The 13,920-nt window shown below is 48.0% G+C and overlaps 1 protein-coding gene across 8 annotated transcripts in view; it reads right to left on the bottom strand.

The window, feature by feature from the left end:
• ADAMTS17 (ADAM metallopeptidase with thrombospondin type 1 motif 17) overlaps window positions 1-13,920 on the bottom strand; it is a 327,093-nt gene that overhangs the window by 64,752 nt on the left and 248,421 nt on the right. For all 8 annotated transcript variants that reach the window (XM_082736460.1, XM_082736461.1, XM_082736454.1 and 5 more), the window contains 3 exons: window positions 9,143-9,300; window positions 6,188-6,347; window positions 3,468-3,603 (listed from right to left, as the gene is read on the bottom strand). In XM_082736460.1, coding sequence (XP_082592586.1) covers window positions 3,468-3,603; window positions 6,188-6,347; window positions 9,143-9,300 — 454 coding nt within the window. The remainder of the gene's footprint in view (window positions 1-3,467; window positions 3,604-6,187; window positions 6,348-9,142; window positions 9,301-13,920) is intronic.

Raw genomic sequence — 13,920 nt, 5'->3', positions numbered from 1 at the left:
ATTTCTCACCTCGAAATACCTTGGTAACTCAAACAGGGCCTGGTGAATGGGAAGGTGCTTGACAGGTCTATGTTGGATGAAGGAAATTCCCAATGTTGTACTGAAGGCTCAGGGTCATGCTGACTGCTTTAGAAAAGGGCACTGAACAACTGGGCACTGCAGAGTAACCCAGTATAATGACATGTCCTTCTTTGTATAACAAGAAAATGTATTTCCCGAGGTTGTACCTTCAGAGCTTGGGCTTGTATTGAGGTTGTGATTCCAACATGTCAGACAGAGGGCAAGGCAGGGCTGGCAAAGTCTGGGCCAAGTCTGGCCTGCAGACTGTTTTTGCACAAACCAGGAGTTAAAAATGGTTTTTACATTTTTAAAAGGGTTATAAACAAAACAAAGAAAACCAGACATCAGAAACCATATGTGGCCTATAAAACCACAAAAATACTTATTATCTAGGCCTTTACAGAAAAAGTTTGCTGACCCTTATTCTAAGGAGGTACTAAGCATGTGCTTTTGAACTTACTTTTAGTCCAAAGTGGGTGTGTTCAACCTGTGTTCAACCAGGGCAAGACTGCAGGCCTGTGGTCTCTCAGAATGTTCTGTGAGTGATCTGGAGCCACACCTACCCCTTCTCCCTCTACATACACACTCCATTATGCTTCATCCAAGCTTACAGCAGCTCTGTAGCACTGTTTTAAAGGGTGCATACCTTTGTTAATGCATGCTGCGTGATGTGACTTCTTTGTATGTGTTTTCCTACAAGGTTTTCTGTGTAGTTTTACAGTACAGTGAAGTCCCCTCCTGGAGTATCTGTGTGTGGCAAAAATCATAAAGGTGGCCTACTGGTGTGATGATGAGAGACTTTGTCATGGAGTTTTGAATTCCCCTGGAATCTAGTGGAAATACTCAAGAAGTGACATAATTACCTATCTTCTTTCACTAAACCTGGTTTGGTCATTGTCTCTTGATTATTTTCTGCTTTATTTTTCTCCTCTTCCTCTAATTACACTTAAATCAGTATGCCTGATGTTATCCCACAGATCACTGAGTCTTGGTCATTGTCAACAATCTTTTCTTCCTGTTTTTCCAGACTGGAGAATTTCTATTCTTCCACCTCCAAGTTTGTTCTTTTTTTCATCATCTGCTGTTAGGCCCATCAAAGAGATTTTTTTTAAGTTTCAGATACTGTGTTTCTTGGTCCTAAAGTTTGGTTCATTTTTAGAGTGTCTCTTTTTGTGCTTAGATTTCCTAGGTGTTCATTGATTGTGACTATATTTTTTCTTATGTCTTTGAGCGTAATAGTTGCTTCAAAATTCATCTTGGAGTCCATTTCCATTAATGTATGGACAACATTTTTCTGGTTTTTTTTTCTATGTCTGGTAATTTTGGATTATATTCTGAACATTGTGAATGCTTTGTTAATCTACATCACTGCCATTCAACAGAATTAAGACATAGCTATATATGTAATTTAAATTTTCTACTACCATATTAAAATGTAAAAAGAAACCAGTGAATTTAATTGTAATAATGTGTTACATTTGACCCAATGTGTCCAAGGCATTATTATTTCAACATGTACTAAAAATTACTAAGATATTTTATAATCTCTTTCTATACTAAATCTTTAAAATCAGGTGTATACTTTTACTTTTATAGCACATCTCAATTTGGACTAGCTGGTGGCTACCAGATACAGTATGTGATCAGCACAGTTAAGAGTATCCTTGTGAAGAATATTGAAGGTTGGTCCAATAAAAGCATCCCCATCATTATGGAAAGCAGACAGTCCCTGGTAGTTTGTAAGCTTTATTCCTTGGTCCATTTCTTGGGCCTACTATGATACAAGGGAGGGCAGAATGCACTAGGCTACTCTTCCTCATCACATATGTGTCTCAATTCAGTCAGAGCAACTCTGATTTCATGTTTTATGTTACTTGGCTTTATGCATAATTTAAGAAATCTCTGGGCACTAAAGTAGTTTGAAATCATAAATGATCTTAAAATGTGATTACTGACTGGTTCCCTAAGATCTTTCTTGCTCAGTAATGCCTTTGAGCCCATGCTGACCCCCCCTCTTCTAGGTTCACATATCCTACTTTCTAGTATGTCACAGAGCTGAGCTGTCTCTGTGGCCTGTCTGATCTTTGGGTTGTCATAGTGGCAAGGTCTTCCTTCTTTGCCCCTGGGTGTGTGTGCAGTTGACTCATTCATCAACTGAGGAGTCTGTGGGGTGGTTGCTCATAGCTAGATGCTTGAGAAGACTTCCCAAAGTGAGTTGTTCCTCATGACCTTCAGGGTTAGGGTAGGATGTCTTTCTTTGTTTAAAGTGAAGTATAATTAATATACAGCATTATATTACTTTTATATGTACAACATAATGATTCAATAATTTAATACATTACTCAGTGCTCCCCATAAGTATACTCATCATCTGTCAGCAGACAACACTGCCACCATCTTACTATATTCCTTATGCTGTCTCTTCCATTTCCATTCATTACTTATTTTGTAACTGGAAGTTCATACCTCTTAATCCCCTTCACCCACCCTCCCATCTACCTTCATTCTTGATTTGCTAAGGACCACACACCACCAATGAAATAAGTCTCACCTCTTGCTTTCCCACCTATCTTCCCTCTCCCACTTGCACACTTGACCAGTTTGACAAGGCAAAAGGGGATGGCATTAAAACCCCATGCTTTGTGAAACTTCTGCATCAGGCAAGAAGCCCAAGTTGAGTTTACAAAACTGCCATGTCAAAAGTCCAGATTCTTTACAGAAAAAAAACATGCACAGAACCACCAAGCAAAAGTCATACACCTCAACCCAGAGCAGAATGGGAGGCCAGAGGTGCTATTACACACTCTACTAATCACAGTACAATGCAATGTCTCACTGAAATGACCAGAAATAAAAGCTTAACTGACAAGCACATTTCACACAATTCATCTCAGTTGACAGCCTCAGAAAATTCACTTCAGAGCACATGAAGTATCATGGCCATGGAATCCATAAAAACTTCAGACAGATTCCAAACAATGAACACCAAGATCCACACTCACTGGTGTTAGTTTCAGCTGCCGAAACAGACCCATCACAAACACTAACCTGTGTGACTCACTCATGGGCACTCAGACTCTGCGATTTCCTTTTCTCCTTAGACAAAATAACTTGGGGCAGCCGACATGTATCAGCTGAGAGTATGTGATGATTTTTTTCTCCATGAGATGTTCTTAAGGTCATGCTAAAAAATGCCTTCTAGCTAGGATTATACATTTTTTTCAGAGTCCTGGCTTCATAGCCAGCTAATCAGTATTTCAAGCAAGCAAAAATCACTGAGCAGCAACAATAGTACATGGTACAGAGAGGTACTGTGGGATCAACTGTTTATCATTGCCCCCCCACCCCCCGCTGGGTGTTTTTGCCCTGATACTGGAGGGTCCAAGCATGAGAACACAGCTCCTTACCGTGACTGACACGGATGTGAGTTGCACCTTCGGACCTGAGGCTCTGGACGGCTTGCTTGAGGACAGTCACTGTCATTCACCAGAGTTGTGGTCTTATTAATAATCCGTGTGCAGGACACGATGGTTCTGCGTTCCCCTGGAAACCAAACCAGAGGAACCTGAGCATCAGTGGCTCTCCCACCTGGAAAGGCCATACATGCATGCAGATAGAGCAGCATTTGGGTGCATCTTTTGATCAGTTTGTCAGTGAAGTGACTGTTATGCTTTTTTGGTTGTCAGAGAAAGAACCATAATATTAGGGATGGGGGTGTGTATGACATAGCAGGGGCAGTATGGGGCAGAAAGAAGATTCTATAACAGGACTGGAAAAAGGTGACACTGCAGATTAGCTATGTTTTCGGACAGCCTGGGATCCACAGAGGCCAAAGTTCTAATTTGGGACTTTAATTTCCAACAAAGTTTGCCAATCTCTTTATCTGTTCTTTTGATATTTAAAGTCTACAGAGATCTGGTCTTGATTACACATTTGTACATTAGTCCTTACCAGAAATCATAGCTACCTATTGGAGAATCCCTCCAGAACTGCTGGACAGCAGTGACAACAGGGAGGTTGGTCTGAAGGGCACACAGACCTGTCTCCTCCACGTGGGCAGTCTAGAGCTAGTCTGAGAATTTGTTTAGCTGGCCAACGGCTATATGTCCTCGGCATCACCTGCATTTGGGGACGTCATTAACTGGTTACCCCAGATGGGGGTAGCCATTCCCTGGGTTTCCCCAAAGCATCCTACACATGGCTTGGCCATGGCTTGGCCAGGGAGAAGGATGAATAGGAGCTAGGAGGGTAGCTTCAAGAGCCAGGTTGTCTGGGCTCAAATTTGGCTCAATCACCGGCATAATGATCACAGGATCGACAGCTAGCTGCCATGATTCTGTGCCTCAGTTTCCTCAACCAGGCTGGTCCACTTAACCTCCCTGTGCCTTAGGGTGATTCAGGGACAGTTAAAACTAACTGATACACAGAGAGTGTTTAGAACAGAGCCCAGTCAGGGTTAGCACTCATGTTAGTTACCTTCTGCTTTTATGATTATTTGGGGGAGTGTAGCAATATAAGAATAAGAGGGTGTCAGGCACAACTCTTTGGACCCCAGATTCCTCACTCAATCTGCCTCCTGCAGAATCCTGAACAATACCATCAGCTCTGACTGCCTGCAGCAGCAGACTTGCATGAGCATAAGCAGCACGGGGCTACCTCAAGCCACGGTTCAACTCTGACTGCAGGTCTGACAATGGTGAGTCATCAGTTGTCACTGGACAATCTGGAAGTCATTGGTGTTCCATAGGAATGCCGCTGGGCTGACAGTGACAGAAGGAGAACAGCACTCCCCGGCCCCCCAGCCAAAGGGAGCCTGCTAACTGCTCTGTCTGGGACATGCTTAGTTTGTAAGTTGTCCAGGAGGAAAAGCCTGGCAGTCGGGGATATGGGAGGTGCTGCCTTTGGAGGCTGGAGGGCCATGGGCACAGGGGGACATCTGAGGGACAGGGACAAGGACAGGGGTCACGGAGGATCTTGGGGCTGGGCTGACTGCCAGGGATGCCTGAGGAACAGGCCAAGAACAAGCAGCGAGGACGGTGAGCCAAGATGTGCAGGAGAGGGAGAGAATTCACAGCTGACTCCAGTAGTGTCTGATAGCCCAATTGCTTTATAGCTGTAATTCTTACCCAAGAAAAATGGGACAAGTCACTTAAATCAAAAACAATCCTCTACATACTCTACATACTGGATATCTGACAAACATCATCTAGGTGGTCAGCGACCATGCAGGAATGGGTATTGATGGGGCCAAGTCACTCTCTGGGTTGGCATTCCAGAGTCCAGGTGAACCTTCCATCCTAACTCTGTGCCCATCAAAACCCATCCACTCTGTGTCTCACCTCCCGAGAACTGGCCATATGTCCTGTCAGGGTGACAAAATACAAAAGGGCTTCTAGCTAATTGTTGTGAATGGCTTCCTCCTGCTTGCTCCCTAAACCTCCCAGTAATGAATACAGTGCCTTTGCTGATACTGATTTTTAGCATGGCGGTCTCATCCCTGCAGTGGGCATAGGGGTGGATCCCTCTGTTTTAGAGATGAGAAAATTTTAGCATAGAGGGGGTAAGTCATTGGCTAAAACATGGTGGCATGCTTGGAATGTCTCCCTGGACTCGTGGGGCCCTTTCTTTCTTTCTATAGTGGGGTACCTATGGCAAAGAGGAAAGAGTATTTGGGGCATGCTTGGAATGTCTCCCTGGACTCGTGGAGCCCTTTCTTTCTTTCTATAGTGGGGTACCTGTGGCAAAGAGGAAAGAGTATTTGGGGGCAAAACATCTGGGGGGCCCTCCACCAAACAGTAACAGGTAAGGTCTATTCTGTTCATCCCCAGGGTCACTCACCTGTCATACCTGCAATGGACCTGTACAGGGGCTAAACCTCCACTCAGGGCAGAGGTCGAGGGCCCTGTACCACAGGCAGAGCAGCTGTGTGGGCGCAGGAGTGTGGAGGACTGAGTGAGTGTTTTGCAGAGAGAACTGCAGTGGGGCGTGGGTAAGTTCCTGTGGAAACAGGTGACATGGCCAGCCTTTCCCACACCCTGCAGGCCGGCCACAGAGTGCCCTGGGTTCACGCCCTCCTCCAGCAAGACCCCACACCTGACCCAACAGGTCCATGACCCCAGTGGCTCACCTCCTCCGCACTGCACACTGCACCCTTCCCAGCCGCTGTGGGTCCAGAGAAACAAAGAGTCCTGGGGTTTCTCGGGTTCACTCTGATTTTCTGCAGTGTAGTTGACAGGAATGGTGTACTCGTAATGGATTCCATAATTTTGGTCATGAAATAACAGCACCTGGATCAGCAGCAAAGATCAAAGGCCGTTTTGAAATGGAGCAGAAGTCTACAAGCTTGCAGAATTGGCGAACGAAGCCACACTGTGGCCGGCTCTCTCTACCAGAGTAAGCAGGTCTTTTCTGGGTTTCAAGACTGGTTTGGTCTAGGGGCGCTCCCTTATTTTGGACTCAGGTTCCTCAGAGATAAACTGGGGCAGTAGGGTATGTGGACCCTCAGCAGGGAGCCCTGCGCTCTCCTGCTGGGGAGAGAACCCACTTCGACAAGGACTTTGGAGGAGCACATTTGTGGGTTCTCACAGGGAGAGCTGCTCTATGCAGACGAAGAACCTGTTCCCACATACTCAGCCATGAAGCTGCCCTTGCAGGCAAGAGAGACACAAATATGTGGCTTTGACCTAAAACAGGCATCTGAACAGGGAGGGTTACTCTCGTCCTTTGAAAATGAACATCAGTTTTCCGTCCCCCAGCATCAGCCATTGCTGCATGTGAGGCAGGCTTAACGGCAAACACAGCCCCACCAGACAGGAACCTTGGGGACTTCTGCGGAGGAGTCCAGGGGTGACTGAGCCTTCTTGCCGCCATGGGAGCTAGGACGGTGATGCCCATAGGGTGGCAAGGGCCTGGCTCAAGGCCTAAAGCTGAGAGTGAAGAGGTGGGAAGCCATCCTGCAGCCTGGGGCGCTTGGGTCTGAAATCCTGGCGAGTGGGCAGATGGATGGCCTGCCCTGTTTGGCCCTCTCAGAGTGTGGCTGGAGGTGATGGATTGTCAGGCTAGACTTGGAACCAGTAGGCATTCCTGGTCAAGGCAGCTATCAAGTTCACTTTGAGGCCTGGAGGAGTGTGCTCCCCCTGCCTTGGCCTGGGGAGGTCCCCCTGCTGCCCCTGAGAATCTCCCAGCCCTCTAAAGGGCTTGAGTTGCAGTGTAGGGGTGAGGTGCTAAGGGCAGCCTGAACCGCATAAACATCCACTTCTCCAAGGAACAGGCTTGCAGTGATACACTTGGAAAAATGCCTCCAGTTTAAAAAAAAATAAAAACAAAAACCCTCCTTAAAAGATTTTTATTATCTCAGTATGGGAATAAGACTGGTGAATCAAGAATCCATATGAAACCAATTTCATGCAATTTTGCAGCCATGTATAATTTGCGTGTGTGAGTGTGTAATTGGTTTCAAATGCAGGTCCCTGTGACTCTGTGGGGGCTCCTGACCCCGCAAGCCATGTACACACCCCAGTTCGGGGACAACAGACGCCTCTATAGAGGCAGAGGGGAACTCTTATTTCTAGATTTAAGATCCTGAACTAATCATATTTCAAGAGAGAAAAGTGATTAATGTTAAAGAGGGCTGGGACTTGGGCTGAGTTTATTTGGTTTCTGAGGCACGGTCTGAATGAATCTGGGCTGTACGTTTGATTTCATGGGCAGACAATTCCCTCGTGGTTTGTGAAAGCTTTGGGCAAGAGCAGGAAATACACCCCGATCTTAGGGTTTGTTAGAGAAAAGCAATTCATGAGCCAACAGGGGACATGGCTGCAGGGTCTTATCTTTTTTATCTTACAGTTCCTCTTGAACCCCTTTTAAATCAGGACAGGAGGATTTGTTCCAATGCCTTAGACTAAGATGGAATCTCATCACAGGGCAATGGCTTGGGCATGGGTCCCGGGGGGCAGGGGACGTGCGGAGCCAACTCTGCAGTGGATTTAGTGGGCTGACTGTGGCAGACACAGGTTTCTGGATAGCTGAAGCCAGGCATGGAGACCAGTTCCCTTTGCTCTCTCATTGGAGGCTGGGGGACAGGGCCGGCATGGGCATGCCTGTCTGGCCGCCGGGTGCTCGTGGGCAGAGCCAATCTCCTCAGGAGATTGCCTGAGAGGTGGCTGGCGACTCCTCTAGGTGTCGCCTAACCTTGAATGGCTGCAGGTTGCCAGAGACGACAAATTAACGGAGGGGGGAAAAAAAAGAATTTCCAAGAATCTCCAAGAGGAGACTCCAGAAGCACAGAGGATAAAATGTGCTTTGGTTACAGACACACAAATGGTCATGGAACCTGTGCTTTGGAACGAGACATGGAATCAATAATTATGAGCTATTAGAAGGGAGTCATGGGAACTCCTGGACCGTAAGAAGGAAATGGTGGGATCCCTTTCTCTGCAGATCTTTAGTACTCTTTAAAAGGACCCATCATTGATATTCAAGTCATTTTCATGGGGTCCCCCTACCCTGAGACAAGGGCAAGACAAGGTGGCCCCAACCTGGCCTGACTGCCAGGTTCCATGACACCACCCCGGGGGCCAATCTTCCTGTGGAACCTGGTTCTCCCTCTCCTGATGCCCAAATGCCTGGGGCAAAGCCGAGTCTGGAAAATCTGAGTGATGCTGGTTTGGAAATGGAGTCAAACAGTTCATTTCCAAAACGTTGTTTCCAGTGTGGATATACAAACTGTGGGGCGGACCTGTGCCATCTGATATAAAAGCAGAGACTCTGAGTGAGGCCAAGTCTCTCCCTGGCTGTCACACGGCCAAGTATTTCCTTCCTGGAGGCTGTTCCTTTTGAAAAAGATGGCAGCTCTGCCAGTGAAGAGTCAGGGTGGAGTCTGGGCAGGAGAAAATTCTCAGGCATGTGGCGAAAGGGATGAGATAAGAGAAGACCAGGAGAGAGGGAGGCTCGAGCAGCAGGTGTCAGGAAACCCACCAGGAACCAGGCGAGCTTCTCTCCTCGGCACCCCCAGGGAGAAAGAGAACTGGCAGACCCCTTGGAGCCTCGGGCTCGGGGCAAAGGCAAGAGCACAGCAAGTTACCATCAGATGCAGTGGGATCTTGGTTGGTCCCTTGGCCGAAATCTTTTCCCACAGACCCCTTCTAACGTAGCGCACGGTTGTGCCCGCAATCTGGTACTCTCCAGGAAGCTCTATCTTCCAATCGCTGTTGATGGATCTCTTATTGGTATCTTTCAGAGCTAGGAAGAAAAGGGAACATCATGGGATCAGGGGGCGTCAGTTGGCCTTTTCAGGGGAATCTGGGTGTCCTGAGGGGTGGGTTGGATATCTTCCTCTCTGCCTCTACAGGATAAAGGAGGGGGTCTTCAGTGATAGAAGGCGGGCTTTCTGGATGCTGAGAACAGAAGTCTCGCTCACAGAGGGCAAACAGCTCAAGATTTGCAGGACTCTGTGTGACAGAACGCCAGGGGATGGAGACAAGCACAGCCCAACCACATTTTACTAAACTTCAAGGGTAGAGGGTCTTCTGCCTGATGGATGAATTCTATTTTAATGTGTCCAAGGCCACAGAGATGGGTTTGCTGCTTCAGCAAAATTCGTCAATTCATTTAACCGTTACCTACCTGGGGCTTTTGACAGCCCGATCCAGCTTTTCTTAAGGACTTGAGAGCCCGACAGTCATAAAGTGGGGGCTCTTCCAAGAAATGGTCTATTAAATGGTAGAGTTAGGGAACCTGAGCTGACCACAGATGGGACAGTAGGGTTCGGACGATGCCACGAGGGTAGGGCTCCATGGTACTTGGGTTCACACTCTGCTGGCTCACCCCTCCACTGGGTAGAGAATGTGTTAGAAGAAACAAAATCAACACTTTCCTGGTTGGCCAGAGTAAAAAATCTGGTTTTCCACTTAAGATATATATTTATTATCTGAGTGCAGACAGTGACTTTCTTATGTCCCCTTGCCTAGGTTTGGAGTCATGTTGTTCTCACGACTAGAATATTCTGCAGTGAAATTCTGTTTTATTGTTGTTGTTGTTGTTGGTTTTGGTTTCATTTTGTTATTTAAGAATGACAAGAACTAAAATGTACTCTGGCATTTGGGAGAAGGTCACAAACGACAGCAGGTTGAGAACAAGTCTTCCGTCACCCAAACGATGAAACTCCCAGAACATCCTGGGTGCTCCCCGTCCCTCTCTTCCCAAGTGCAGCTGGACACCCCACCCTATTCCCTGCCCATGCCCAGATGCTTCCAATTGCTTTGAGATGCTGCTTCGTCCACAATCAGTGAAATCAGTTCCACCCCTTCCCTCTTCTCTGCTTCCCAAGGCAAGAAATAAAACACCCACATTTAATACCGATTTTGGATGATGAGAGCTGAAAACAAAAAGGGGTTTCTGTTAGCCTTTAATTCATGAGCCCCAAGGCTGAGTCAGGACCTTGTTGAACCTGGTCCTGGTCAGGCCACCAACATCTGGGGGATGCTTGGCCTCTCCTTCCCTGTCTCTAGGCACGATGGTCCCCCTGCTTGCTCTCACCCCGCCAGACTGTCCTGGCTTGCATGGAGGAGATGCATAGTCACGACTCCTCACTTCTAGGAACTGCCAAGAGAAACTAGGAAAGAAGCAGGAAGAGTTGCTTTCCAGTAGAGCGACTTCCAGTCAGGATTTCATATCCAGGGTGGTTCTGTAGAGTGAGCGGTTGAGGGTTACAGGACTCTAGGGAAGGCTTAGAAAAGAGAAGGCTCTACCTCTTGGAATTGATCATTTCCGTTCAAGAAATTCTACCTGCTACTGAAATTTCCTGGCTACAAGAGGAAAGGGGAAATGTAAGAGTACACACAATCTCAGCTCCTTTATCCCTTCCTCAGCCAAAACCTACCAGGCACCTTCGAGAGGCACATTCTTAGATTTAGCCCCCCACGCATACTTCTACCCATTTACTCTTCCCAACAACTCTCCGACAGAAAGCATTATTTTCCCCATTTCTCAGATGAGGAAATAGGGGCATGGAGAGGTTAAGTTACCTGCCTAAAGTCACACAGCTACAAAGACTGGACAACCTGAACCATACCGAGCTCAGCACTCTTACTACTCTGGCATTATTCTTTAGGTTACAGCCTCCATCTAGAGTTTTGCGACAAATACAAAAATGTGCAAGTGTCATACTTGTTTTTGGAGAGAACACATTCCAGGCTCCAATTGCCGCAGTGTCTCGCATTCCATATACCCTTATTGTAACGAAACTCACAGACTGTTCTTTCTACTTCTCTGTAGGTTTGGAGAATTGTTTCTTGCACACACACATGTAAATCTGGTTTCAGAAATCAGTGCAGGCTGGTGGGGAGTGGAGGTGGACACAGTGAGGGGCCAGAGTCCTTGAGGAACGGTCCTAGAGACAACAAGTCGGGGAAGCACAGGGAGTGGCAGACACATGCCTCCCCTCTCCACAACCCCGCCAACACCACCAGTCAGGGCCTCCTCACTGGGTGTTGAGGACAAAGCTCTTGCCCTCGGGGAACTCAACATTTGGAAGGGAGACAGGTGAGAAAACAGATAAACACGGTAGAGTTTCATAGGCTCTGTGGCAGAGGTGAGTTCAGGGTCTGCATCTGTGTGGGGGGACAGGGACGGGGACATACGGGGAAGACTTTCTGGAAGAAAAGCAGGGAGGAGGGTGGCCTGGGAGTGCCTGGCAGGCATAGACTGTGGATCCTGACCTGGCGGCCATGAGAGCTCTTCCTGTGAACACTGCTCTGTGTGGAGAAGCAAGTGGGAGTTGAAGCAATTTTTTCCCCTAGAAGTCTGGCTGGGAAGGGGAGGCAAGATGAAGAGTGGTGCTAAAGGGTGGAGAAGGGAAGAAAAGTCTCACTGTTCTTATTATCGGGGTGGGAGACACAAGCATGTTGAGACCCTCCTCCCCCACCCAGAACTTGGAGTTAGAGAGATGGGCAGTTTCTTTAGTTTCTTTATATGTGGACCACTACAATGCTTGATTCACCCCATAGAACCCATTTACAACACTCTGGAGTGGCAGCTCTCCTTGCCACTGGCCACCCACATGCATCAGCTGACTCCCTGACTCAGTGCCTGGGCTGGGACCTTGGGTTTAAGAGTTGCGGCCCTGGCCTTGTTCTCATGTTATGGCTGCTGTGAATGGTGTGCTGGCTGTCTCTATCTCCAAGTAACAACAACCCAGAGTTTCCTTTGGGGGTATGTTTATCCTTTATCTGACTCCAAACTCATCCCCAGTCCAGGTATGGGGCCATCCCCCAACCCTGGACTGTGAGAGTCAGTTCTAAGGCTTCCATTCACTTTGGGAAGAAGCAAATTTCTATAGGATTGTCCGGAGACTTAAAGTAAATCTGGATTACCAGCACCTGGGAAGAGGCACCCAGATTAAAGTCAACTGAGTGGACAGCGGTGCCAGGGTAGAGAGGGACACAGTTTCCCATGACATCATTTTAAGCCCCTGGATCCAGCAGTGCCTGAAGCTGATACTTAACAACTGAGAACAGTTTGGCTTTCACATGTGTCTTTTTAAGGTTTGGTTTTGTTTTTTAAAATACCAACCATGATAGGGGTAGGGCAGGTTGGGAAAGAAGATTACTAGTATGGACTCCTAGAAACCACTCTAGGATCCTTAGCAGTGTAAGTGTCATACCCTAAGATGTAGAAGGCTATCTAGGCCTTAAATTGTCTCCTGGGCCTCTGCTCCTGTCCGGCACTAACGCCTAGGATGAGGTGGCTCCTTCTTACTCGGCTTTGTTTGTGCATCTCCTAGGCCCTTTGTGTAAGACACTTTCAAGTGACACTGAAAGCTACCCTACCTCCATTACAGAAGTCAAACATCTGGGGGGTTAAGACCGGGAAGGACTAGCCAAAGTGCAGGAGGGGACAATTCTCAAACCACCCGCAGAAGCAGCATGTAGAAGTGTGCAGGCCAGCCTGAGGAGCCCTGCTTCTGTCGGCAGAGGCATTGGCTGTGGCTGATCCAGTAGCTAGATGGACTGCTGGCTGGGACTTGGGACATGTCAGCCTGCGATCACGAGAGCAGGGATGTGCCTGTCAGTAGCGGGAAGGGTTGAGACGGGCAGGTGGAAGAGACATTGCACGAGGTGGTCTGCAAGGTGGGTCTGGGTCGGCCTGGGAGGAGTAGGTCAAGGAAGAGGAGGAGGCGACGTGAGAGAGTCAGGCTGTGGCTGGCCAGCTAGGACAGAACAAGGTCAGTGCTGAATGGGGGGAGAATGCATCAGACGGTGCAGCACTGGTACTCAGCTCACTGGGGAAAGCAGCCTAGATTTACAGGGTCTGTAAATGCAACCCCCCCCCCCCCAAGCAGGGCATATTTCAAGCAGTCTGTGTGACCGTGGTGAATGCAGAGCTCCTCCAAAGTCACACGTGGCTGCTGTGGTGCCCCCCCTCCCCCATGAGTTCAGAAAGCTCTTGGCTTTGCTTTGAAGGGGCTGGGCTGGAGCTGCTGACTCTATCACAGCTCTGGGGGTGTGGGCAGGTCCACAGGGCCCTAGAAAGAATAAACTCTATGGCCACCTTCACGACAGCGTCTAGGCACTGCAATCGTGACTTGCAGACCACCTCAGCCACAGCCAGTGCCTCTGCTCTACTGAGCCAGCCGGGTGCCTCCAACGTGGCTTTATGATGGCCACTTGGCACCCCTTCCTCAGGACAGTTCGATGGTGATGTCAGTCCTTGATGAATTTTGCAACGGGAGGGAAAACACAGGGTTCAACATCGGGGCTCAGCAATTCCGAGAAGCAAGGTGATCGCTTCTAACCTATTGACTCGGTGAGGAATCTAGTCAGCAACAGTCACAAATTTGCACTGGTGACACCGGGACTTCCT

This window comes from Mustela nivalis, assembly GCF_964662115.1.
Source record: "Mustela nivalis genome assembly, chromosome: 6".
Lineage (NCBI taxonomy): Eukaryota > Metazoa > Chordata > Mammalia > Carnivora > Mustelidae > Mustela > Mustela nivalis.
The sequence above is the reverse complement of the archived record's forward strand: the minus strand, read 5'-3'. Positions and strand labels throughout refer to the sequence as shown.